This window comes from Scyliorhinus canicula, chromosome 3, assembly GCF_902713615.1.
Source record: "Scyliorhinus canicula chromosome 3, sScyCan1.1, whole genome shotgun sequence".
Lineage (NCBI taxonomy): Eukaryota > Metazoa > Chordata > Chondrichthyes > Carcharhiniformes > Scyliorhinidae > Scyliorhinus > Scyliorhinus canicula.
The window spans coordinates 262,860,602-262,888,325 of NC_052148.1; the positions used below are offsets into that span (position 1 = coordinate 262,860,602).

The following is a 27,724-nucleotide window of genomic DNA, read 5'->3' on the forward strand; positions in this document are numbered from 1 at the left end:
CACACCCCCCCCCCCAAATGCGGAACACCACCCACCCCCCCCCCCCCAAATGCCGGAACACACACCCCCCCCCCCCCCAAATGCCGGAACACACACACCCCCCCCCCCCAAATGCCGGAACACACCCCCCCCCCCCCCAAATGCCGGAACACACACCCCCCCCCCCCCAAATGCCGGAACACACACACCCCCCCCCCCAAATGCCGGAACACACCACCCCCCCCCCCCCCCCCCCCCCCCCCCCCCCCCCCAAAAGCCGGGTCTGTCTCTCTCCTCCTTATCCTCCAAAAAACGCCGGGTCTCACCACTTCCGCAGCTGGTGAAACTGACGCGTATAGCGTCAGTCAGCTGCTAGCCCCTCCGGGAACGGAGAATAGCGGCCTTAAAGAAGGCCCCGACGCCGGAGTCATTAACACCGATTTTTCTCGCAGGCAACGCGCGTTACGAAGGGCTACGGAGAATCCCGCCCCATGTGTGCTGTGTCCTTATATATGGGTTGGTGTAATGCCCTCCTGTGGTGGTGTCACCTCTGTGTGTGTCTTGAATGCCCATTGGTCGTGTCCTATCTTACTGGCCTATTGGTTGAATGTCTGTGTGTCATGTCTCTGGTGCTCCCTCTAGTGTCTATCTAGTCTACGTGTATTTACATTAACTCCTTGTGTATGTATTTACAGTGATGCATATCACCACAGTGCCTACATAGTGTTTCCAACAAAGTTCTGATTTGGAGATGTGCCAGTGATTACCTTGTCAAATTATTATCATCCAAGATATTTGGTCTTTTAAGATGGTATGGAAAAGACAGAAATGGTTGAATATCTATCGTGTCTTTCGCAACCTCAGGACTCCATAATGTACTTTACAATCAATGAGATATCTTTTGAAGCATTGTCATTGTTTGAATGCACAAAATGGGAAAACCAATTTGATTTCTGAATTATTTTCCTCTAATTGTGACTTTCCTTTCAATTATGTTTAAAAAAATGTTTCAATTATGTTTAAAAAAATGTTTCGAGAACTTACCAAGAATTTTAAAATAACTTCCTTGGAGCGAGAGAATGGCTTTGTTTAAAGAGTCTGTCAGCGTTGCGGAGTCTGTCAGCACAATGATGAGTTCTGGGAGAATAATGTAAACCCGCATTGTTTCCACACAAGCTGGAGATCGAGGTAATGACGGGATCAGTTTATCTTGCACTGCGTTCTTCACCTGTAAAATCATGAATGTCAGCGGCAGGATTGTAACGCCTTTATAATAAAGAGAATCCGCTTAGTACATTAATATAAGAATATAAGGAAGTAGGAGCAGGAGGAGACTATTCGGCCCATCGAATCTACTCCACAAGCCAACACGACCATGGCTGATCATGGGATTTACCTTCGCTTCCCCATCTGCTTCTGAATTCCCTCAATTCCCAGGGAGACCAATGATCAATGATGGGACATCCACAATCCTCTGGGGTGGAGAACTCCAATGATTCGGAACCGTTTGAGAGAAGAAATGTCTTCTCACGTCAGTCCGAAATGATCGGCCCTTTTCCTGAAGCTGTACCCTCTTGTCCGAGATTCCCCGGCCAGGGGAAACAATGCTTCAGTATCTGCCCCGAAAAGCCCCTTCGCAATCTCGAGTGTTCTGATGAGAATATCTCTCATTCTTCTAACCTCAAGTGAATATACACCCAGTTTACTTCAAAGTCGAACAACCCTCGCCTTTCAGTATGCTTAGCTGTACTGTCTCCAGTGCAGGTAAACCATTCTTTAAGTGTGGAGGCCAATTCTTAAAAAATTTGTTCATGGGACATGGGCGTCGCAGGCTGTGGCAGCATTTATTGCCCATCCCTAATTGCCCTTGAGGGAGTCATTAAGAGTCAACCACATTGCTGTGGGTCTGGAGTCACATCCAGGCCAGACCAGGTAAGGAAGGGAGGTTTCCTTCATTAAAGGAGATTAAAAGTGCTCGCAATAATCCAGATGTGATTTCACCGAAACCCCGTACAATTGTGGCAAGGTGCCTTTTGGCTTGTACTCCAATCAGGGGCGGCCAACCGTTCCGGATTTTCCAGGACTGTCCGGTAATCCGACCTTTCATTTTCTGTCCTGGGTCAGGCCTTCCCGGGGTAGATTTTGTCCCATATTTCCTCTTCTCCTGCAAGCTTCATTCCTGCACATGTAGTGGGCCTGACAGGTTTCTCATGTGAGCGTGGGGATTCCCTGCATGTGAGCTCCCCATCCGGGTAGGCAGAGTAAAAGTCTTTGCAGTTCACACGGCTGTACATTTGTTGCCCTTGAGAAAGTGGTGGTGAGCTGCTTTTTCAACCATGGTAATCCATGTGATATAGGTACACCCACAATGCTGTTAAGGAGGAGGACATTCGCCGGGTCCTTCATCCCTTTTAGCCCTTTTAGCAGTTTGATATAACTGAGTGGTTTGCTGGGCCATCTTTTTTTTAATATAAATTTAGATTACCCAATTATTTTTTCCAATTAAGGGGCAATTTAGCGTGGCCAATCCACCTAATCTGCACATTTTTGGGTTGTGGGGGCGAAACCCACGCAGACACGGGGAGAACGTGCAAACTCCACATGGACAGTGACCCAGAGCCGGGATCGAACCTGGGACCTCAGCGCCGTGAGGCGGTTGTGCTAACCACTTGGCCACCGTGCTGCCCTTGCTGGGCCATCTTTAATAAATAATGATTATTATTGTCACAAGTAAGTTAACATTAACACTGCAGTGAAGTCGTTGTGAAAATCCCCTAGTCGCCACACTCCGGCACCTGTTCGGGTGCACTGAGGGAGAATTCAGAATGTCCAATTCACCCAACAAGCATGTCTTTCAGGAATTGTGGGAGGAAACCGGAGCACCCGGAGGAAACCCACGCAGACACGGGGAGAACGTGCAGACTCCGCACAGACAGTGACCCAAGGCGGGAATCGAACCTGGGACACGGCGCTGTGAACCAACAGTGCTAACCACTGTGCTACCGTGCCGCCGATCTCAGAGGGCATGTAAGAGTCAACCGCATTGCTGTGGATCCAGAGTGAGATGTGAACCAGACCCGGCAAGGACACCAGATTTCCTTCCCGCGGGCCATTATTGAACCAGTTGCATTTTTTCGACAGTGGTTTTATGGTCAACATGAGACTTCTAATTTCAGATTTCTATTGAATTCAAATTTTACCATCCGCCATGGCGGGATTAGAACCCAGGTCGCCAAAGGGTTACTCATATTTCTTAATTCCTTATTAATATCATAATGTAAGCTCATTTAATTTATTAAGTACCCAATTCTTTTTTTTCCAATTCAGGAACAATTTAGCGTGGCCAATTCACCTACCCTGCACGACCTTTTGGATTGTGGGCGTGAGACCCACAAGACACAAGGAAAATATGCAAACTCCACACGGACAGTAACCCGGGGCCGGGATTGAACCCCGGGATATGCAGCGCCGTGAGGTGGCAGTGCTAAGCACTGCACCACCGTGCCGCCCCTAAGATCATTAAATTTAACTGTGAATTCCAGCAACAAACTATGTAACTACTGGCCAATAGCTAATTGAAATTCAGATGTTCATACAATGACGGGATGGTATCATAGTTGACAGGAATTCAAAGAAATGTTAATGAGATTCCACCATTCTCTGGTAAACATTTACTGGTGTGACAATTGTTAAACTTTGGAGGTTTCCACGTAGGTATCCCTGAAGCAACCTTTTGAAGATTTATAAGATCATTTACAGATTGTAACTGAAGAAGCGCTTTATTCTTGATGCGATCATCAATTTATGCGAAACAGAGAGTGGATGTAAACTGTGGCTTTAATCGACTAGAACAGTGCCTGCCTGCGACTGCTCTGCTACTGAGAGCTGCCTACAGGGCTACTGCTCTTTATACCTCCGGGGGGTGGAGCCAGGGGCGGAGCCCACACGGGCACCAACATGATACATTCCAGGTAATACCTTACAATGGTCCATAGGTGGAGCCCACATGGGCAACAGCGTGATACAGTGACATACATGGTGAATGGTTAATGCAATACGTTCACCACATTTCTAGAATGTTCAAAGTCTGAGCAAATAGTAAAAGAGCATGTTTTTAATAATTTGTGAGGGTGATGTTTTTCATTTTGAGAGGTGCTTGAAGGTTTGTGAAAAATTTCACATCAGTCTCAAGAGTATCCAACAAGCATATTGGGGGTTTTTTCTGTGCTGACTTTCAAATCACAGCTGCAGCATCAAGCAGCAATAATAGTTAGCACTTATGTTACACCTATAGTGTATTAAAAAGTGCTCTCTGCATCTGGGTATTTTCATTGTTAGTGCATTTCCCGGGCTCAAACGTTACAACATAAAGAATAAAAATATTATAGCGAAATTAATAACTTCTGTAATATACTGTGGCTGTACAGACTAATGTTGTTATTTAGGACAAGGGCAGAAGGAAAGGTGTCTCTCAAAATTCATGGTAACAACGTCGGTGGAGCGAATTAGTTTGTGAAGAGATCAAGTGCAGTCCATTGGGAAATCCTGTCTGAAATCCAGTTTCAATGGGCCGGGTGTAAAATTTCATCAGGTCAGATGAAGGTTCTCACTCAAAAACAGGAAACTTTCCCTCTCCTTTGTTGTGTCCTTGCCGCACCTTCTATTTGCATTTCAGCTGACAACTTAGTGTGGTGATTTTAGGATAGCAGTAAAGCGATTGGCAGCATTGAACTGGTCGCAGCTAGTGACGAAGAACAGACCTGAGTTGAATCAGTAACTTTACAACGTGGCATTGACACCCGCAGGGTACAGGGTAGGGTGGTGGGGTGAGGAGGGGGGGCTGAAATAGAGTGCTTTTTTTGGCAGGTCAGTGCAGACCCGATGGGCCGAATAGCCTCCTTCTGCACTGTTGGGATTTTATGGAAAGCAGGCGTGGGGTAAAAATGATCTGCTCAAAAAAATAAATTTCTCTCCTGTACATTTTCAAATATATTAACTGCTATTTTGTGTCTGTGAATGAATAAAAAGTATTTATTGATGTAAATCCCACAGAATCTTTCATTCTAATAGAACATAGAACATAGAACAGTACAGCACAGAACAGGCCCTTCGGCCCTCAATGTTGTGCCGAGCCATGATCACCCTACTTAAACTCACGTATCCACCCTATACCCGTAACCCAACAACCCCCCCCCCCCTTAACCTTACTTTTATTAGGACACTACGGGCAATTTAGCATGGCCAATCCACCTAATCCGCACATCTTTGGACTGTGGGAGGAAACCGGAGCACCCGGAGGAAACCCACGCACACAGGGGGAGGACGTGCAGACTCCACACAGACAGTGACCCAGCCGGGAATCGAACCTGGGACCCTGGAGCTGTGAAGTAATCTATGGCATCAGATTAACTATGGTGAGAGAACCATTTGGTCAACAGAATAGGGTGCCAGGGCTTGGAGTAAGGTCACATCAAGCAGATTTACACACTGCTGTCAGACATCATATTTTGGCATCTTGACCAGAATACCTGCACAGCGAAATCCAGTCTTATTGAACTTTAAAGAGCTTAATCTTTGGCTTAGTGGCAGTGTTCCTGCCTCTGAATCGAAAGGTTCTGTGGTGATCACAAGTTAACTAGATGCAATACAACTGAGCAAACACTAGAGGGGGCACGGGAGAGCCATATAAATAGACGGGGACAGGAAGTGAGGACACACTTCACTAAGGGCAGAACTTGGAGCAACACAGATACAAGACACACGCCAGCTAGGAACACTGAAGGTCACCTTAGGAAACAGCTCTGAAGAGTGAACGAACTCATAATAAAGCATCTTCTCCACATTTGAGACTACGAGCTTTATTAAGACACGAGTAACAACACATGGTACCCAGGAGTGGCTTCAGATGCTTACTACAGGACAACTCAGTGGCAGATACAGAAAGCTCAAAATGGCATGGAAATCTCCTACTGGACATTTGACTTGGGAAGACATCGCTAATTCGAGGATGTGGCTTGGACACCCAGAGCAGCTGGACCTGACTGGCAATGTAAGAGGTATCTGGAAAAGGTTTAAACAAATGTTTGATTTGGATCTCGTAGCTAATGAGGTACAAGACGCCTCCGACAACATTAAAATAGCAATTCTCACCGCAGGGCCTGTAAATAGGAAAGTGTATAATGGATTTAAATACTCAAAAGATGAAGACAGAAACAGCTTACAAACGTTACTAAACAAATTTGAAGAGTACTGTGTGAAATTTGAACAGCAAGACATACTCAGAGTCCAAACTGCACAGAGACTGAGTGATGCAAAACTTAAAAAATCACGAAAAGAACAAGAAATCGCGAATGAAAAGTACAGATCAAAAAGAAGAAATAACAAGAATTTCTCACAAAGCCAAAATGCTGAAACCCAGTCCAAATCGGGAAGAGAAGGTAACTTACAACTTTTAGAAATCCAGTCCAGATGGGAAAGAAAAATCGCTGAAATCCGCGAAAAAATGGCGTCGGAGCACATTTTGCAGTCTCCGGTAAGCAAAGAACTACAAATTGCGTCTGCGCATGCGCCGGAACCGGAAGCCGCGCATGCGCAGTTTAAAAAATATCGCGGTGCCGATCGTTATGCGCATGCGCAAGCCGCGCATGCGCAGTCAAAAGAAGTTTTGGTCGCGGATCGTAATGCGCATGCGCACGCCGCGCATGCGCAATGGAAACAAAATCGCGCAGTGAAGGAGGAAGGCCGATTTGCGCATGCGCAATGCATTCCTGCGCGTGACGTCATGACGTCTGAGCATCCCGACCACGCCCACTTAAAAGGGAAATGCCCGAAAATTGAAAATAAGACACTTAAAGTGGTAAACGCAAATTTTCTTGCCTCAGAACACAGAAAAACGCCTGAACTTACACCAACAGTTAAAGACAACTTGCACAACACCCTGAAAAAAGCAGTCTGCACCACCCAAAGTGAAGAGAACAAAAAGAATTCCGAAACAACAAAAGATGATTTGTTTTTCGAAGAATACTACTCAGACACAGCTGAGTCAGTCGGATATCCTTCTCACAGCATCAGCGACACGGTCGCAACGTTCAACACGAATCAACTCGTGGTAGAAGAATCCAACCACGATGATTTGTTATTCGAAGAATACTACTCAGACACAGCTGAGTCAGTCGGATATGCTTCTCACAGCATCAGCGACACGGTCGCAAAGTTCAACACGAATCAACTCGTGGTAGAAGAAGCCAACGAAGATGAAATGGGTTTCAAAGAATACTACTCAGACATGGAGGAGTTATTTGGACATGCTGATCACAGCATCAGCGACACCGTTGCAAAGCTCAACACGACTCTACTCATGGTAGATGAATCCAACACCATGAGGCCATGGCAGCTCGTCAATACATTGGATGACAGCAATACCCAAGACGAAGACGACGCCACACAGAGAGCACAGGAAGACTCCACAGAGCGAGCGATGACAGGCTCCACAGTGCGAGTAATGAAAGACTCCAAAAGGGATGCAAGCAAACACTCCCTGGCGAACACCATGCATGAACAAGACCATGCAGGTAAACCCGCAGTATCTGAGCAACCGCAAGCAGACTATGAAAGTCTGACAAGCTCACATGAACAAGAAGAACACAATGCACCTCTACCCACTGCATGCGAAGACAGTGACAAGATGATCACACTCGACGTACAGGATCACAGCGAGACTGACAGTTCTCAGCTTGTCTGTACCGACGCACAGAGCGAGAACAGTAACAAGGTGATCGCACTCGACGTACAGGATCACAGCGAGACTGACAGTTCTCAGCTTGTCTGTACAGAAGCACAGAGTCGGGCCACCCAACAGTCCAGAGCGACGATGCCGAAAGAAAACATGCAGATTTTGACTCCAGAAGAGGAGCACCTGGAGTCCAGAGAGACCAAGCCAAAAGAAACCATGCAGATTCTGACTCCAGACGAGGAGCACCTGGAGTCCAGAGAGACCAAGCCAGAAGAAACCATGCAGATTTTGACTCCAGAAGAGGAGCACCTGGAGTCCAGTGAGATAACATCAACGGAAATCATGAAGATTTCAACTCCAGAAGCGGAGCACCAAGAGTCCACAGACACCACGTCAACTGAAATCATGCAGATTTCGACTCCAGAAGAGGAGCGCCAGAAGTCCACAGACATCACGTCAATTGTAATCATGGAGGTTTTGACTCCAGAAGAGGAGCGCCAAGAATCCAGAGACACCGCGTCAAATGAAATCGAGAAGAATTTGACTACGGAAGAGGAGCACCAAGAAAGCAAAGATGAGGAATCCAATTCTCCACAAATGATTGATGTCACCTGCACCGATGCAACATCAGATCATTCGCACCACTCTCGAGACGAAATGCTCAATGACTCAAATTATCCACTCGGGACACGCATAGAGTATAACAAGAAAAACAAAAGTCAAAAGAAGCACAGCAGAAACGGGACAAACAACAGCAAGAACAAAAGCAACATGAAGCGCGACAAGACCACCAACAATAGCAAGAAGTACGGCAACGAAAACAACAAAAACAGGAACGACAGAAACAACAGCAATGAAACAACGACTTGTACGCAATGGTACTACTCGGCACATGAAGGACAATGCCACAGCACACTGCAAAACGATGTCAAGACTACAAACATGTCATGGGATGACAACGAATCGCACAAACTCACGTCTGCTCCAGAACGAGCAAGCACACCAGCATCCAAGGCGGATGAGACAATAAATCAACACCACAAGCACAGAAAAAAGGCCATGCCAGTCAACATCAGTGAGGTGACCATGCAAACACCTCGGGATGATGCATTGGGTACTTAAAAAGAACAAGGAACACCAACAACATTCACAGCGGACTTGCAATATCAATATCATCACGTCATCAACAACAAAAAAAAAAAAAAGCTCTGAACAAATTCATCAAGTTTGGACTCACAAATGTTTTATTGAGATTGGACATATAACTACATTGGCTTTGTACAGTATGCAATAGCACCATCACCTGTATAGATACGCATATCATAAGTAACTGTTTTCTATAATTTTCTTTAACGATGTACAGCAAATATGTAAAGAGAAAAAGGGGGATGTGGTGATCGTAGATTGACTAGATACAAAACAACTGAGCAAACACCAGAGGGAGAGCTAGAAATACACCGGGACAGGAGGTACAATTTTCTTTAACGATGTACAGAAAATATGTAAAGAGAAAAAGGGGGATGTGGTGATCACAAGTTAACTAGATGCAATACAACTGAGCAAACACTAGAGGGGGCACGGGAGAGCCATATAAATAGACGGGGACAGGAAGTGAGGACACACTTCACTAAGGGCAGAACTTGGAGCAACACAGATACAAGACACACGCCAGCTAGGAACACTGAAGGTCACCTTAGGAAACAGCTCTGAAGAGTGAACGAACTCATAATAAAGCATCTTCTCCACATTTGAGACTACGAGCTTTATTAAGACACGAGTAACAACACAGGTTCAGGGTTCAAACCCCTCTCCAGATATTCCGAGTGAGTGGTTCTAAATCTTGGATTGTTATCCATCAGGATACTCGGGGTCATGGGTTATTCCTTCCCCTCACTGTATAAAATGGGGGAGCTCACAGAAGCCTCTAGCTGTACTGTACTAATCAGCCTGAGGGTTGACATAAAGTTGATTACAACAGCTGATATTCATTTGGTGCCTTTAACAGAATAAAACCTCCCTGGGCATTTCAGATGCATTCTAAAATAAATGAGACACTGAGTTAAGTAGGGGGATATCAGTGTGGGTGACCAATAGCATAGTCAAGGTACTGAGTAGTGATTAATCAATAACATTACCTGTTCCAACACGGAGGGGTTTTTAACCAACTTCACGAAGCCAAGATATACTGCAGACATGTCCAGGCCGGACACCTCTCCGTTTGTGTTGAAATGGCCATCCTTGCTGTTTAGAAAGATAGCAAGAATGATTATTAATGCATCGTGGAAACCATCAGATATTGTTGTGAAGAAGTCATGTAGTGATCTGTACATATCCGTACACACATCTGCACATACACCAGGGACTACAGACAGATTTAACAGCCACAGCATCACTAGAGGGCAGCATCATAAACGGGTCCAGCCCAAGGGAGGATCCGCCTCTTTCAGAAGCACAGGGCCAGTGAGCAGCAGCAGACAGAGACAGCTCAGCATAGGCAGTTTACCTTAGCGTCACTGGTCATACCTCTTGACTGTATTATATCTAGTTAAGCTCTGGAAACAGGACGAACCCATTGAATAAAGTATTTGTGTTAACTGGAAGTCTACAATCTTTATTCAGACTTAGAGAATAACATAAGTCAAATTGGACTTGAAACATAAGGCGGAATTCTCCGACCCCCCGCAGGGTCGGTGAATCGCCTGGGGCCGGCGTAAATCCCGCCCCCGCCGGAATTCTCCGCCACCCGGGAAACGGCGGGAGCGGGAATCACGCCCCGCCGATCGGCGTGCCCCCCACGGCGATTCTCCGGCCCGCGATGGGCCGAAGTCCTGCTGCTGACAGGCCAATTCCGCCGACGTGGTTTAACCACCTCTGTGCCGGCGGGATTGGCGGCGCGAGCGGGCCCCCGGGGTCCTGGGGAGGGGCGCGGGGCGATCAGACCCCGGGGGGTGGCCCCACGGCGGCCTGGCCCGCGATCGGGGCCCACCGATTGGCGGGCGGGCCAGTGCCGTGGGGGCACTCTTTTTCTTTCGCTGCCGCCACGGCCTCCACCATAGCGGAGGCGGAAAAGACCCCCCTACCGCGCATGCACCGATGGTGACGTCAGCGGCCGCTGATGCACCAGCGCATACGCGGACCGGAGAAGGCCTTTCGGCCAGCCCCGACGCCGGGCAGCGTAGCTCCAAACGCCGTTGGCGCGGGCCTAGCTCCTAAATGTGCAGAGAATTCCACACCTTTGGGGAGACGTGGCGCCGGAGTGGTTGGCGCCACTCCGCTACGCCGAGTCCCCCCACCCCGCCGGGTAGGGGAGAATCCCGGCCATGAATTCTGCATCTCTCTGCACAGATGCTGCCAGACTGTCTGAGTGTTTACAACACTTACTGTTTTTTATTTTAGATCTCCAGCATCTGCAGTATTTTGCTTTTATAGCATTATACTGGCTGTTATATTGTCACCGTTGATTGATTGAAGTACCGGCTCTTTGTGCTGACCCAATTCTATATACTGCTCTGAAACAATGTGCCGGAGCTCAAACGCTCAGCTTTGTTGGGGTAAATCTTCACAGTCACCACCAGGGCGGCGATCTGGTCTGGTAAAGTGAATCAGCAAAACTCTTAAAGCAAACCCCCCCCACCCCTCCTCCACCCCCCACACCACCCCATTATGCCTGGTATTCACTACATTTAAAATATACCCCTTGGAATGGTATGTTTGGGGTCCATTTATCATTATTCAGCCTCATTGTTCCATAGACACATGGAATCCCTACAGTGCAGAAGGAGGCTATTCAACCCACTGAGTCTGCACCAACCGTTCGAATGAGAACTCTACCCATGGCCACTCCCCTGCCCACCCTGCCCTATCCCTGTAACCCCCTCTAACGCCCACTCCCCTGCCCACCCTGCCCTATCCCTGTAACCCCCACAACCTAACCTGTGCATCCTTGGACACTAAGGGCAATCTATCACAGACAATGCACCTAAAACGCACATCTTTGGACTTGTGGAGTATAGGGGCCGGGTCGGAGAATCAGCGGGGTGGGGTGTGTGAATCCCGTAACGCTGTTCCGGCGCCGGGCTGGCACAGTCGCCGAGGCGCCGGTAAATGTGCCCCCCACCCCCCGGCGATTCTCCGTGCTCAACGGACCGGGTGCCTGCTGAGTTTGGCCGAGTGCCGCCGGCGTTGTTCGCATGCGGTCTTTCTCAGCGGGACCTCGGCGCTCTGTCTGCGGGGGCCATCCTGGTGGGGGGCAGGGGGGATCCGACTCCGCGGGGGGCCTCCAAGGTTGTCAGGCCCGCAATCAGGGGATGCTGTTCAGTGGGCGGGCTAATTCTGGGGGGGGGGGGGGGGGGCAATATTCCTCCGCATCAGGCCCCTGTAGGGCTCTGCCATGTTGCATAGGGGCCACAGTGGAGACCTGCGCCGACCGTGGCGCGCATGCGTGGACCCGCGCCACCTGTGCTGTGGCCCGTATCGGCAGCTGGAGCTGCGTGAAGCGCTCCAGTGCTGTGCTGGTCCCCTGCGGGTTGGGGGATCGCTGGCCAGATGACGTCGTAAACGGCGGCGTCAACACTTAGCCCCATTATCGGAGAATCCCGCCCTAGGTCTTTCTTGTGGAGGACAGGTCTTCTACCTATGATATTTATATTGGGAAACCACATCCAACCCAACAACCACAACCTGCATTTATATGGCATCTCCAATGTAATAAAATGTCCCGGGGGCTTCAAAGGAGTGTTATCTGACAGAAATTTGACATCAAGTCAAAAAAAGAGATTAGGCTAATTGATCTGAAGCTTAGACATGGAGGCAAGGCTTTAAGAAGCCCCTTGAAGAATGAGAGTGGCATAGCAGAGAGGTTTGAGGGGGGCATTCCAGACATTGGGATCTAGATTACTGTAAAGCAGGACAACCAATGGTGGAGTAAGGGAAGTTGGAGATGCACAGAAGGCTACCATTATATTTCCTCTCAAAATGTTGAAGTTTCTCAACCTTAGCGACGTTCCTCCCCTGAACTGAGGCAGGTCCCCTGTTACACCTCAGATAGTCCGGATGCCTATCTGAAATATTTTATGATGCGTACCCTAATTCCTGGAAGAGTGATGGAGCGAAGGATACAAGCTAATGGGCGGGAAGTTTTCGGCCAGAGGAAATTCTGGGTAATGAATTCCCAAACTGAAGTTGACTGTGTGTGTGTGTGTGTGTGTGTGTGTGTGTGTGTGTGTGTGGGGGGGGGGGGGGGGGGGTGGGGGGGGGGGGGGGAGAAAAGATGACACACTGACCTATCACTTAACGCAGCTTTGATCGTTTGAGAGACTACAGAAAGGACAGGCGCAATAACAGAATCTGTCCAGTAAATCCCGTGACATTCCTGCACAATCCTTTAGCTTATTGTTATGGGCCAGGGTTTAGAGAACCCCAAAGTGTATCATGGAGTTCACCTGACCCACGACTTTTAGTAGATTGTGGTATGGGGAGCACATGGCCCACTCTACAGATGTGGTAGAGCAAAAATGGAAAAGTATTTTTTAAAGCAAAACAATGTTTATTCTATGAACTCAAGTTAACCTTTTTAAAACATACAGTGAACATCTTAGCAACCATTAATTCAAATACAACCCCCAAAGAATACAACACTAAGTAATCCTTTAAGCTTTCCTTTTAACATACATAAGACTTAAAACACCTTTTACCAGAAGCACATCAGGTTAAAGTTACTACTGTTAATAGTTTTAAATCACCAGGATCTTTAGGTTACAGAGAGAGGCTCTAATACACCTTCTGGCTGTGACTACAGCTATCCAGCTCTGAAAACGAAACTAAAACACAACCTGCAGCAAACAGCCTAAAACAAAAGTAAAAAGCTGACAGACAGCCCAGCTCCACCCACTCTCTGACATCACTGCAGTAATAAACACCCATTTCTTAAAGGTACTCTCACTACAGATATTTATATACACACCCATTTATAAACACCCATTTCTTAAAGGTACTCTCAAATGACACTTCTCCAAACTTCATTTTGTTCAGTCCATGAACTTCCTGAAGGAAATGGAGTCAAATAAACAGCAGAAAATAAAAGGTATCCTCCGGCTCTTTTCCAAAAGATTCTGGATTGGGTGTGGGGAATAAAGCAGTAACCTCAAATCGAACCTCAAATAGGTACACATCGAATTATGATATTTTGATGCTAATTGTTCGGCTATAAAACATTTGCTTACCTGACATCCAGGAAACTTCCACTCAAAGTTTGAGAAGTGGAAAATACTCGAACGATTGCCCTGTAAATAAAATTCAGACAAATTTAATTCACGTTGTTGGCTTTTCAATGAAGGGACATGGCCCTAGTCCTTTTTGGACTATGGTTAATTATCTATTTTTTTTAAAATGTTAAATACATGGAATAATTTACAGAATAGTCAAATTCTCAGTAATTGTACAGCTGCATCCTATGGAAGTTCATGGGATGTGGGCATCGCTGGGGGGGCCAGTATTTATTGCCTGAGAGCTGGCTTTTAAGGGCATGTAAGAGTCAACCACATTGCTGTGGGTCTGGAGTCACACGTAGGCCAGGCCAGGGAAATTATGCCAGATTTCCTTCCCTAAAGGACATTAGTGAACCAGATAGGTTTTTACGACAATTAACGATGGTTTCATGATCGTCAAGAGGCATAATCCCAGATTTTTATTGAAGTCAAATTTCACCTTCTGTCTTGGTGGGATTTGAACCTAGGTCGCCGGAGGATTACCCTGGGTCCCTGGATTACTAGTCCAGTGACAATATCACTGCGCCACTGCTACCCCCTTCTGTTTAACAAGTGTTAACATAAATATTGAAATTGAATTCTGTGCCAATATGAAATGAAAATCGCTTATTGTCACAAGTAGGCTTCAAATGAAGTTACTGTGAAAAGCCCCTAGTCGCCACATTTCGGCGCCTGTTCGGGGAGGCTGGTACGGGAATTGAACCGTGCTGCTGGCCTGCCTTGGTCTGCTTTCAAAGCCAGCGATTTAGCCCTGTGTTAAACCAGCCCCAATAACATGCGATAGGCATCTTCAACATGGATTATATTTAGAAACTGCATGAACTAAACATGTAGAAACTGAGATGAGATATGTTGGAAACTGTAACTACATTGAAATTTCCTGGAGGATGATTGAAAATCGTTGGGGAATTGAGTCCTCTAGTCCTCTAGGAGCTGGTTTAGCACACTGGGCTAAATCACTGGCTTTCAAAGCAGACCAAGGCAGGCGAGCAGCATGGTTCAATTCCCGTAACAGTCTCCCCAAACAGGCGGCAGAATGTGGCAATTGGAGTCTTTTCACAGTAACTTCATTGAAGCCTACTTGTGACAATTAGCCATTTTCATTTTTCATTGCACAGTAAACCAATGTCCTCGACATGGCATCCAACACAATATAGATTATAAACGTGACAGAAGCCCCCAAAACCCACTGATTGAAGTGTGGCAGAAGTACCACTGACCTCAGATCCTGACTCCACCAGCATATTCACATCTTCAATGGCTGCCTACAGAATATCAGGTGCACCTTGGGAACCCATCTGATGGCACAACATTGGGAACTCACTACCCCAAAGAGCTGTGGACTCTCAGCCATTGAATATTTTCAAGGCTCAGATCTGTGGATTCTTGGAATCTAAGGGAATCAAGGGGACTGGGCAGTAGAGTTGAGTTTGATGATCAGCCAGGATCTTATTGGATGGTGGAATGGGCTCAAGGGTGTGTCTAACCCATCCCTAAAACTATTTCATTTGTTCTTTATAGATGTGCACCACAAGAGACTGGAACATAAATTTCACGATTGACACAAACTCATTTGGAATAGCTGTGTGAATGCCGGAGTTAACCCCAACATGTAAAACCTTTGCATGTGTTTTTCTGGTGAAGCGTGATATAAATTTCTGAAGGTAGTTATAGGGAAATTGGGGAAGGTAAAGGGAACTTATCAAGAAGGCAAATTACTTTGTTGTGTTTTTGTCCATTTCTTTCTCCAGCAAAGTGTCCAATGTCATGATTTTCTCCGACGTATTCAATGCAGATGGGTTAACAGAAGGCACCAAACCCTAGAAAAAAAAACACAAGGAATGCAAGAAAAACCGATTTTCTCTGGTAGAAACATTCGGCAGGATTCTCCAGGTCCACCCGTTTGAAGCGGGATTCACGATCGGCCGCAGAATAGCGTGCTGGCCAAAATTGGGATTCGTGCCTGGTGGCAGAACTGCCACGAGTCTCCGTGCCCGCCCTGCCCTGCCGGCGATAGTGGGATTCCTTATGTCCGAACCCGGCGTCCTGCCCCAATTCAGCAGAACCATCTGATTGACGGGCGGGATGCACCGTTCACTAGCCAGAACCCTATAGGGGATGGTTTAGCACAGGGCTAAAGAGCTGGCTTTTACAGCAGATCAAGGCAGGCCCAGCAGCACGGTTCAATTACCGTACCAGCCTCCCCGAGCAGGTGCCGGAATGTGGCAACTAGGGGCTTTTCACAGTAACTTCATTTGAAGCCTACTTGTGACAATAAGCGGGGAGTTATATGGCGTGATTGGGTGCAAGTATCGAGGAATGTGGACCTGGCGGCTTGCCAGGTGGCAAGTTGATAAGTGCCTCCCAACAATTGCCTCCAGGTTGCTGAGGGGGTCCTTCATGGAAGGTGGGGGCTCAGGGGTGCTGGGCTGGAGAGGCTCAGGTTGCGTGTTTTCCCTGGGATGGGGCCCGTTTGGCTCCTCTCCCCATCTGCAGCCTTTAAACCCATAAAACAGTCAGTCAGTCTGGCCTGAAACTCTGACAAATATTGGGAAAACTCCACCCATTGTGTGGTCACCAATATCTCCCCGTGGTCTTAAGATGTACTTATCGTCTTACCACTTCTTCACTGCGCTCTGCAAAGCTTTGGTTTCCTCCAGCAAAAATTCTTCTCACAGCCGGCTTGGTTGTAAGGCCTGTCAAATTGTACAACACAGCGATATTGCTTAAAATATGTGTCAGCCTGTTCTTCATTATGTCTATGTTAATTTTACGTCCGTGACCCTTTCTTGTCATGTTCTTCTGTTACAAACTCCTCAGTCAATATTTGTAAAGGAAAGTGTCTGAGTAATTACCCACCCATATGGCTGAAGATGTTGCAGCGCCATCACCAGGGCAAAGGTGTAATTACAGTGTGACATGTTTACATAGGACTTTTCAATGATCAATATAGACAGTGGAATTTATAAAATCAAATAAATAAAAATAAGGCTCAATGTATGGGTTTCAAATGAGGAATGAATAATGTCGATAATACTGCTTCAGTAATCCTCAGCATCTCAGGGCTAATGAGGGCAGCTTTGGAACTGAGTACATACCTGGGAGCGTGGTGAATGGGGGAGTTTAAAGTGTTAATCTTGTATTTGAAGAATCTAGTCCAGTCTGTTATTCGCAGCAACCGGAAAGTGCTGTGTGAATAGATTAGTTTTTTTCTCTCAGCCTTAGACAAGCTAAACACACTTTACTGAGAGAGCTAAGCAGTTGATTAGCCAACTAATTGAGTCCGGTCGCTCGATCTCCATTTGAGTTTACTGTGAAGGATCCTCCGCTGTCGGGATTCTTCGTTGTGCCGGCAGTGCACCCAATCCCGGGGATTTCCCGACAGCGTGGGGCTGCCCACAATGGGAGATCCCATTGGCCGGCTGGCGAGATGGGGATTCCAGCCACCGGCGGGGGGCCGCACCAGAACACTGGAGCAGTGGGACAGAGAATCCCGTCCAGGGTTCTTGAGTGCAACTTAGGAGCTGAGCGCCTGCATTGCTGGGAATTTGGTGAGTTGCTCAGTGTCAGCAAGTTTGAGGCCGAGGTGCAGACATTGCAACATATCAGGGTGGAAGAACACTACCTGGATGCTTTTTATGAGGAGGCAGTCACAACTCTTAGGATAGGAGCTTCTGATTTGGCCAATGGTCAGAGAGAGAGGCAGGTGACTGTGAGTGGCCAGGTAAGAGGACGAAGAGGGCAGGAGTTCAGGAGTCTCTGCCTTTGCAATTGTTCCGTATGTTAGAGGCTCTCTGAGTTTGTCTGGATGAGAGCGGGCTGCAGGGTGGATGAGTAAACTGACCAGGGCACTGTGATAGAGGAAACCATTCAAGTGGAGGGAGCAAAAAGGAACATAGTGGTAGTAGGGAATAGTGTAGTGAGGTGGATTGACACTATTCACTGCAGCAAAGAGCAAAGTCCAGTCGGCTGTGCTGTATCTTGGTGCCTGTATTCTGGACATCTGCTCAGAGCTGGAGAGGAACCGCCGGAATTCTCCCCCAACCGGCGGGCGGGCGGTACCGGTGCCAAAGAGTGGCGTGAACCACGTTGGCGTCGGGCCGCCCGGAAGTTGCGGAATCCTCCGCACTTCCGGGGTCTAGGCCGGCACTGGAGTGGTAGGCACCACACCAACCGTTGCCGAAGGGCTTCCGCCGGCTGGCATGAGTTGGTGCACGCGCGGGAGCGCCAGCGTGTTCTGGCGCATGCCGCAGGGGGTTTCTTCTCCGCGCCAGCCATGGCGGAGCTTTACAGAGGCCAGCGCGGAAGGAAGGAGTGTCCCCACGGCACAGGCCCACCCGCAGATCGGTGGGCCCCGATCGCGGGCCAGGCCACCGTGGGGCACCCCCCCCCCCCCCCCCCCCCCGGGGTCCGGATCCCCCCCCACCGAGGACTCCACACGCCGCACTCAGAGCCAGATCCTGCTGATATGGACCTTGTGTATTTCACGCCGGTGGGACCGGCCGAAAACGGGAGGCCGCTCAGCCCATCAGGACCGTAGAATTGCCGGGGGGGGGGGGGGGGGGGGGCACTGCCAATGGCCCCCGACCGGCACAATGTGATTCCCGCCCCCGGCGCCGGAGAATTCGGCAGCTGGCATCGGGGCGGGATTCACGCTGCTCCCCGGCGATTCTCCGACCCGGCGGGGGGTCGGAGAATCCTGCCCACAAGTGGGAGGGAAGGATCTGGTTGTCGTGGTCCATGTAGGTGCTGTCACAGTCCAGGTGGGACTGCGAAAGCGGTTCTATATACAGGGTCCTGTAGGGAGTCGGACAAGGAATAAAGGAAATTGGAGCACCCGGAGGAAACCCACTCAGGGTGCAATGGTGGCACAGTGGGTAGGACCGCTGCCTCACGGTGCCATGGACCCAGGTTCAATCCCGACCTTGGGTGACTGTCTCTGTGGAGTCTGCACGTTCTCGCTGTGTCTCCGTGGGATTCCTCCGGGTGTTGCGGCTTCCTCCCACAGTCCAAAGATGTGCAGGTTCGATGAATTGGCCGTGATAAATTCCCCTTAGGGTGGGATTAAAATGCGGGGGACTGGGCCTACGTAGGGTTGTCTTTCAATGTGTCAGTGCAGACTTGATGGGCCAAATGGCCTCTTTTTACACTGAAGGGATTCTATAACGTGCAAACTCCACACAGTCAGCCAAAGCCAAAATTGAACCCGGGTCCCAGGCGCTGTGAGGCAGCAGTGCTAACCACTGTGCCACTGTGTCACTCCTTGACATGCTTTATCTGAATTCTATATGAAATCAAAGTCTTCCTGAAATTGCAATTCATCATATCCACAGATCAACATTATCTGCCAGTCATGGTCAGATCTTTTCCATACAATGGGGTTATTAAAATATAGAAGTTTACATTGCTTACCATTTTCAGTTCCATTTTTGTCAGGTGTGTCCATGATGCTGACAGGAAGAGGCACTAACTGATCACCGCTCTCTCCGTTCCCCAGCTGCCCATTCTCTCCACGACCAAAAGAATAAATCTCGCCAGACGATGCAACGAAGGCAAGTGTGTGATAGCTGTTCAAAATACATATATGTTCATAATTTAACAAGCCTTTGCCAAGTTTTGTGCTGCTGATCAGCTCTTAACTCTTACAAACTTCGGTTTTAGTCTCTGATTAGCGCCTCAAGATACAAAGTGAGTGTGAATATTGGGGTAGTCACCACTGTTTGTATATAGGACGTATATGAGAAGTAATACGGTAAGGCTCCTGTACTACAGGTACAGGGGTAGATCTATGGCTGCTGGCTCCGCCCAGTAGGTGGAGTATAAATGTGTGTGCTCACCGAGCTGCAGCCATTTCAGCAGCAGCTGTAGGAGGCAACACATCTCTGCGTAATAAAGCCTCGATTACTCTCTACTCTCGTCTCGTCGTAATTGATAGTGCATCAATTTATTAAGGAGAGATGTGTGAACAAAGAACAAACCACTGCCCGAGGGACCGCTCCAGGTGGGAGGCCAGGCCCCAGCACGAGGGAACGAGAGTATTGGAGAAGGGAGAGCAGGTGAGAGGGGTGCAGGGTAGGATGGGGGAAGAGAGGACAGAAAACTGTAGAGGCCAGGCAGAGGAGAAGCGAGACAATAACCCACGAGAGGGAACCACCGTACTAGCAGGAAAGCTAGCGCCGGGGGCACGCAACAAAGCAGGGCCGCGACGCACCCCCAACAGGGGGGAAGGCGTCAGGCCGGGGGGGGGGGGGGGGGGGGGGGGGGGGAACGGGACACCCGTCAAAATCAGGAGAGCAAACGGGGACAGGAATAGGGGATAGAGGGGAAAAGGAGGGGTATAAGGGGGAGGAGGGATAAGGGAAAGTCCCCGGGGGGTGGGGGGGGGGGGGGGGGGGGGGGGGGTGGCACACAGGGAGCGAGAGACCGGGGAGGGGAGATGCAGGGAAGGAGGGACAAAAGAGGCCAGGAAAGGAACAGGGCTACAAAGTGCCACAACCAAGGGCTCGAAACAAGGAACCGCTGCAAGCACCCACCCAGTACGGTCTGTGGGCAAAGGGGGCCCCCAGAGTGCAGGGGACTACCCGCGTGGCGGACACACAGTGGACGGCCATGGCGGGTGCCCCCAGGACAAGGGGAAACCCTGGAGCGCAGAGACCCGACCGCATGGGGAGAGCAGTGACAGCGGCCATCCTGGACGGCCCCCTAACAAAGGGAAACCCCGGAGGGCAGGGGCGCGTCCACCGGACAAATATGGTTAATCCCACAGGAACGAGGGGGCAGAAACCCCCCACCAGGATAATCACCTGGAACGTAAGGGGACTTAACGGCCCAGTGAAGAGATCCAGAGTCCTCACCCACCTCAGAAATATAAAGGCCGACATAGTCTTCCTCCAAGAGACGCACCTGAGGGAGCAGGACCAACTGCGGGTAAGAAAGGGTTGGGTGGGACAAACCTATCATTCCTGTTACGGGACAAGGGCCAGGGGAGAGGCGATCCTGATCGGCAAGAGGACAATGTTGTGGGTGTTCCTGCCGGGGTGGGGGGGCTGGCATTGCCTCGCCCCTCCCCACCCCCCCCGTCGGCGTGTCGTTGCCCGCTGCCAGGGGCCCCTCGTCCCTACCCCCCGGTTGTTTTCCAGCCCGTGCTCCTCGACGAACCTATTCGCCTCAGCGGCGGCTGTAAAGAAAGAAATATTCCCTGTTTTGGTATGTGACCCAGAATTTCGCTGGGTACAGCATACCAAAACGCACTCCGCTCTGTTGAACTCAGCCCGTCTCCTAGTTATATCTGCCCCAAGATCCTCATAGATTCGGATGGCGGCCCTTCCCATTTGCAGGCTCTATTTTCCCTGGCCCAGCGCAGGATTGTCTCCCTATCCCGGTACCGGTGCAGTTTAGCTATGACTGCTCTCGGTTGTTCCCCTGCCTTGGGCTTCGGGCGCAGCGACCGATGTGTTCTGTCCATTTTCGGTGGGTTGGGGAAAGTTTCCCTCCCCACTAAGCTGCCCAGCATCTCAGCCACGTATGCTGTGGGGTTTCTACCCTCGCTCCCCTCTGGCAGGCCCACTATCCTGACATTTTGCCTCCTTGAGCGGTTTTCCTGGTCGTCTACTCTGCCCTTTAGGCTCCCCTGTGTTGCGCCCAGTCTCACCACCTCCTTCCCCAGGGCCGTGACCCGGTCGCTCACGTCAGTCGCTGCTTTCTCCAGCTCCTTAATGGTCGCCTCCTGGGCTTCCAGTTTCTCCCCTTGGGTATCCAATTTCTCCTCTAGTCTGGTCAGGGCCTGCTGCATCCCTGACATGGCCCTGGCCACTGCTGCCTGCACTGCGGCCTCTATTTCTGCCTTCACCTCTGCCTGAGCACCTCGGTAAAGGCTGCCTTCCAGTTCCCGCTCCCCCCTGGCCCCGGAGGAGAGGGCACCTGTCGGTCCAGCTCCTTTCGATGCGGCGATACTTCCGTTCCGCCGCTTCGCTCGCCTGAGCTGGCTCGCCCCTTGCCCGGTCTGTAGCTGGTGACCCTTCCCCCTCTCATCTGGCTCTCTTCTGGCATTTTTTCCCTCCCACTTCCCTTTCTGGAAGGGAACAAGAGAGTGCAAGGAGAGAAATTTAAAAAAAAATAAAAATAATAATAAATAAAATAAAATAAAAAAGTAATAAAAATATATATATATGTATATATTTCCCCCTTCCCTCTCTTTAACAGTTTTCTTTTTGTAAAAGTTCTTCTCTTTTTCTTCCTTTCCCCTCACTCAGCAGCGGGGGTCGGTCCCCGCTGCTGTCCCCACTGCTCCGTTTGGGTCGCCGCTGGTCGTACCCCGCGCTCTCCCGCTGGTGGTGGGTGGTGGGAGGGTGGGGGGGGGGGGGTGGTTAGGTCGCTGCTCCTCTGCTCCCTTCTTGCCGCAGGCTGGGCCCCGATTCCGACCGGGTCGCTGCCGCTCCACTCCTGGCCTGCGCTCTGGTGCCGCTGGGGGTGGGGGGGGGGGGGGGGGGGGGGGGGCCGAGTCGCTGCCGATGCCGTACAGGACAATGTTTAGGGCGACAAAGACGGTTACAGACCAGACCCAGGGGGGGGGGGGGGGGTATGTCATGGTCAGCGGGGCCCTGGATGGGGCGCCGGTAGTTCTAGTCAACGTGTACGCGCCCAACTGGGATGACACGAGTTTCATCAAGAAGACCATGGCAGAAATCCCGGACATAGCGACGCATCAACTAATCATGGGGGGGGGGGTGACTTCAACTGTGTACAGGATCCAAAGACGGACAGATCAAACCCCAAAGCGGGGAAAACCTCAAGCATGGCAAGGGAACTCAGTCACTTTATGGAGCAGATGGGAGCAGTGGACCCCTGGAGGTTCGCCCACCCGGGGGAGAAAGAATTCTCCTCCTTCTCCCCAGTACACAACGTGTACACCAGAATTGACTTCTTTGTGGTGGGGAAAACGGTGCTTCCAGGGATAGACAAAGTGGAATACTCCGCAATTGTGATATCAGACCACGCTCCACACTACATGGACGTGCGGCTGGAGACGGGAAGGGCCCAGCGCCCCACATGGAGGTTGGACGGTGCCTTACTAGCTGACAAGGCCTTCAGCGAAAGGATAGCGCGGGCCATAGCGGAGTACACGGAGAACAACCAAAACGGGGAGGTCTCATCCTCCATGTTCTGGGAAGTGCTTAAGGCCGTACTAAGAGGGGAAATCATTGCCTTCAAAGCGCAAAGAGATAGGGAGGAAAGGGTGGCTAGGCAGAAGCTGGTCGACTCCATACTGGAGGTAGACCGTAAATACTCCGAGGCCCCGACCATTGAGCTCCTAGAGGAGAGAAAAGAACTCCAAAGGAACTTTGACCTGCTCTCCACCAGGAAAGCAGTGCACCAACTTCGCCAGGCACGCGGGACCCTGTACGAACACGGAGACAAAGCCAGCCGCCTGTTGGCACACCAGCTGAGAAAGCAGGCAGCTTTCAACCAGAGAAATTGCGCAAATCAGGGGTACCGGGGGCACGTTGGAAACAGAACCAGAGAGGATTAACAAAACCTTCAAGGCCTTCTACCAAGAGCTGTACACCTCAGAGCCCCCAACGGCGAAGGCTGGGAGGAACCGGTTTCTTGATGGATTGGACATACCAGTCGTGGGAGAGGGCAGAAAACGGGACCTGGAAGCACCGCTAGCACTGGGCGAGATCTGTGGAAGCCGTCGTCTGACCCTCGGATGGCGAATTTGATTTTCTCCATTTGGAGAGATTCCGAGAGGTTGGACAGCCAGTCTGCAGCTCTGAGTGGTGCTGCTGACCGCCAGCCAAACAGGATTCTACGGCGGGCGATCAGGGAGGCAAAGGCAAGGGCGTCCGCCCTCCTCCCCAGGAATAGATCTGGCTGGTCTGTTATGGGGGTTTGTTCTCATGGTTTTATGCTTATTTCTTTTTCTTGTTAATTTATTGTTTTTGTATTGGAGGGGAGGGGTTACTGTTTTTCTCTGTTGTGATAAAATTTGTTGTTGAAAACTTGAATAAAAATTATTCCAAAAAAAAGGAAGGACAAAGCCGCAAGCGACAGTCTGATGGCAAGCTAAGGCCCAAAACCAAATTGTAAATAAATGCCTATAAACATGGGCCTCGGCCATATTGGGGAATGTAAAATATGTATGCCGGTTAAAGGGGGCGGCCACAGTTGTTATTATGAAGATGCTTGCCTGTAAATATACATGTTAATTTTTGCGTGTTTTTTTTCTAATAATTTGTAATTTGTTGGATATAAAATATGAAAACTCAATAAAAAACATTTCCAACAAAAAAAAAGTCTGCATGGAGTGCAAACCGCACTACTACCGGCCAGACCTAGCGCACCTGGTGAAGGGCTCCCGTCCCTTTGAACGCCTCAGCATGGATTTCAAAGGGCCCCTCCCCATCTCCGACCGAAACACGTACTTCCTTAACGTGGTTGATGAATACTCCAGATTCCCCTTCGCCATTCCATGCCCCGATATGACGTCTGCCACAGTCATCAAAGCCCTCAATAGCATCTACACTCTGTTCAGTTTCCCTGCTTATGTCTACAGCGACCGGGAATCCTCCTTTATGAGTGATGAGCTGCATCAATTCCTTCTCAGCAAGGTCATTGCCTCGAGCAGGACGACCAGCTACAACCCCTGGGGAAACGAGCAGGTGGAGAGGGTGAATAGGACGGTCTGGAAGGCCATCCTGCTGGCCCTACGGTCTAAAATTCTCCCGGTCTCCCGCTGGCAGGAGGTCCTCCCCGATGCCCTCCACTCCATCCGATCGCTACTTTGCACTGTGACTAATGCAACCCCCCATGAACGTGTCCTTGCCTTCCCTAGGAAGTCCACCTCCGGGGTTTCGCTCCCAATGTGGCTGGCAGCTCCAGGACCCGTTCTCCTCCGCAAGCACGTGCGGCTCCACAAGGCAGACCTGTTGGTCGAGAGGGTACAGCTACTCCATGCAAACCCGCAGTACGCCTACGTGGTGTACCCCGACGGCCTCCAAGACACAGTCTCCCTCAGGGACCTGGCACCAGCTGGGTCCCCCCCCCCAGCATACCTCACCACAGCCCCCGCTCCAGGATGATCCATCCTCCCATTGGTTCCACCCGGGGATGAAGATGAGGACTACACGCTCCCGGAGTCACCAGTGACCAAGCCGGCGCCTGCATCGCCACCGGAACTGCAGCGCTCACAATGGAAGATCAAGGCACCCAATCGTCTAAATTTGTGAACTTTTCCCCAAACTGTACACTGTAAAAATGCTCACGTACATGTTAATAGTTTTTCCATCACCCCCGCTGGACTCTTTTTTAATAGGGGGTGAATGTGGTAGTCACCACTGTTTGTATATCTGACGTATATGAGAAGTAATACAGTGATGCTCCTGTACTACAGGTACGGGGGTAGATCCCTGCCTGCTGGCCCCGCCCAGTAGGCGGAGTATAAATGTGTGTGCTCACCGAGCTGCAGCCATTTCAGCAGCAGCTGGAGGAGGCTCCACATCTCTGCTTAATAAAGCCTCGATTACTCTCTACTCTCGTCTCGTCGTAATTGATAGTGCATCAAATATTTACTTGTGCTGATCAGTAGAAAAAGGATTATTAAAACAAAACGGGCCCCACACATCCGAGTGGAGGGGGGCCAGTTCCACACATCCCCCAATGTGTCGCCCCCCCACCCCGGATGTGTGAGCCCCCACCCCCCCCCAACCCCAGCCTGTCTACTCCCACCCCCTACAGATCGTACAATGTTCAGCCATCTTCCACGTTTGTTGGCTGCCGTGGTGGGGGCTGCTGCCCTGCATGAGGCCCGGTGGGAGCTGGAGCAGGGGCGTGACAGGGAGGTGGCGGAGCCTGTTGGACAGCAGCGGGCTGCAGTGGGGCACGTGCAAGCCACCCAGGCCGCAGGGCCACATGCCCGAGAGGCGCAGGAGGAGCACCACGCCGTGCAGGAGCCACAGAACGAGGATAACGAGGAGGAGGGTGTGCCACGGCCACGGAGGCGTCCGATGCGTCAAAGTGTGTACCGGCCCCCCATGGCCTCCGAGGACCACCCAGAGAGGGCGTGCAGGAGGAGACTCCGGATGAGCCGGGTGACCGTTGCCCACATCTGCCACCTTATGTGCGACGCGGCTCCGTGTTAATTGCGTGGCTCCGCGTCTCCGACGCTGCTCTGAGGCTGCACCCCCGCGCATCCCACCGCGCCCCTGCTAGCTCCCTTGTACGCCGCAGAATGGGGTCCCGGAACGGGCGCCGACCGCTGAGTGAAACACTCCCGTTTTGACGCCGGCACTCTGCCGTCGGAGCAGAGAATCGCGCCCAAGAATCTTTTACATTTTAATACCAGTAGTCTAACAATGTCACCGATCTCTATCGATAACAAAATAGTCGGTCAGATGACAAATGGCCAATAATGTTCAGTAGCTAAAGTGCTGCGTGAATTTAAATCTTTCTGGTTCACATCTAAGAAAGGGTGAAAGAGATGTCGCTGCATTTCGTTTTGTTGATGTTTGACCAGCTCACCTCCCACATGCTATCTGAGAAACTCTCTTTCCAAACAGGTAGCCGACGAGACGAGGTTTAATCTCATCCTTTGTGGAGTTGTGTCCAAGTTGTCCGTAACTTCCAGCTCCAAAGGTTAAAACCAATCCATCCTGGAGGAGAAAACATTGACTTCAGGGAATGTTACACCTGATCACAAGAAATGTCTTTGGTATTGAAGTGTCAATGGTCCAGTGTCCTTTTATTATTGTTAAATCTTTCATGCTTTAACAGTTAGCAAACATATCTGGTGATATAAATCTGTTATTTTAACTGATTCTCTTGTGTATAAATTGACACTTTCCAAATGATTAATATGTTCATTCTTTCTTTTTGAGAGATCTAGGCTGAGTTCATTAAATATTTGAATGTGAAGTAGTGGGCAGTCAGAAAGTACACCTCAATGTCTGAAATCATAAATCAAATATTGCATTTCAGATTGTATTTCTAACTTTGTGCTAATCCATGTATAATAAGTAAAGGATAGTCCGTCCATTACGCCCTTCTCTGGGGCTGGGCTTAACTCTGAGTTAACTCTGGACTTAACTCGAGACCGATCCATGTGATTCTTGAGCCGCTTGTTAAGGAAGAGGAGCTGAGGTGGTTCTCAGCTATCTTCTTCTAGATAGGCTGCAACCATGGTTACAGCATCTCAATTGACATTTATGACATGGCGATGTCTCCCCGCCCCAATCCTGAATAAGGAACAAACAATTGAGATTTTAATGACAATTCCACCTGAACAAACCTTTGTCAGAACAGCAGTGTGCTCTTCCCCACAAGAGATGTGGATGGTCTTCTTACACTCCAGCAGCTTCACATAGTTGGGCTTATGTCTATCTGCAAGAAAGATTGAAAGAGCAATGAATTCACATTCCTCCTCTTGCTTCCTGTTCTGAGGTATCCGACTGGATTAACTACCGAGGTTCCAAATAAATACTATTAAATGAGTCAGAATAAAATAATTCTCACTGTTACATTGCGCAAACACTGGATGGGATTTTCCAGCCCTGCCTGGCGGCCGGTAAATCGTGGTCGCTGAGCACACTTGATGCTGTCCCCGAAATTTAGGCTGCCGGTGCTGATGAACGACGTGGGGAGAAATATTCTATTGAACTTGGAAAAAAAAAAGAAGCTGAAATTTAATGGCTGGGTCGACACACGATGTTAAAACTGAAGTAAGTGGGAGGGTTGAGGAAAATTGATGTTC

At 49.7% G+C, this 27,724-nt stretch overlaps 1 protein-coding gene across 3 annotated transcripts in view; it reads right to left on the reverse strand.

Annotated features, from left to right (window-relative positions):
- LOC119963505 (probable E3 ubiquitin-protein ligase HERC3) overlaps positions 1 to 27,724 on the reverse strand; it is an 86,117-nt gene that overhangs the window by 29,936 nt on the left and 28,457 nt on the right. For all 3 annotated transcript variants that reach the window (XR_005460115.1, XM_038792720.1, XM_038792719.1), the window contains exons 5-12: positions 27,263 to 27,354; positions 26,497 to 26,627; positions 19,390 to 19,544; positions 16,597 to 16,673; positions 15,697 to 15,797; positions 13,933 to 13,992; positions 9,847 to 9,952; positions 1,024 to 1,207 (exon numbers count right to left, since the gene is read on the reverse strand). Coding sequence is in view for 2 of the 3 variants with exons in the window: in XM_038792720.1 (XP_038648648.1) it covers positions 1,024 to 1,207; positions 9,847 to 9,952; positions 13,933 to 13,992; positions 15,697 to 15,797; positions 16,597 to 16,673; positions 19,390 to 19,544; positions 26,497 to 26,627; positions 27,263 to 27,354 (906 nt within the window). In the remaining variant the exon portion in view is untranslated. The remainder of the gene's footprint in view (positions 1 to 1,023; positions 1,208 to 9,846; positions 9,953 to 13,932; positions 13,993 to 15,696; positions 15,798 to 16,596; positions 16,674 to 19,389; positions 19,545 to 26,496; positions 26,628 to 27,262; positions 27,355 to 27,724) is intronic.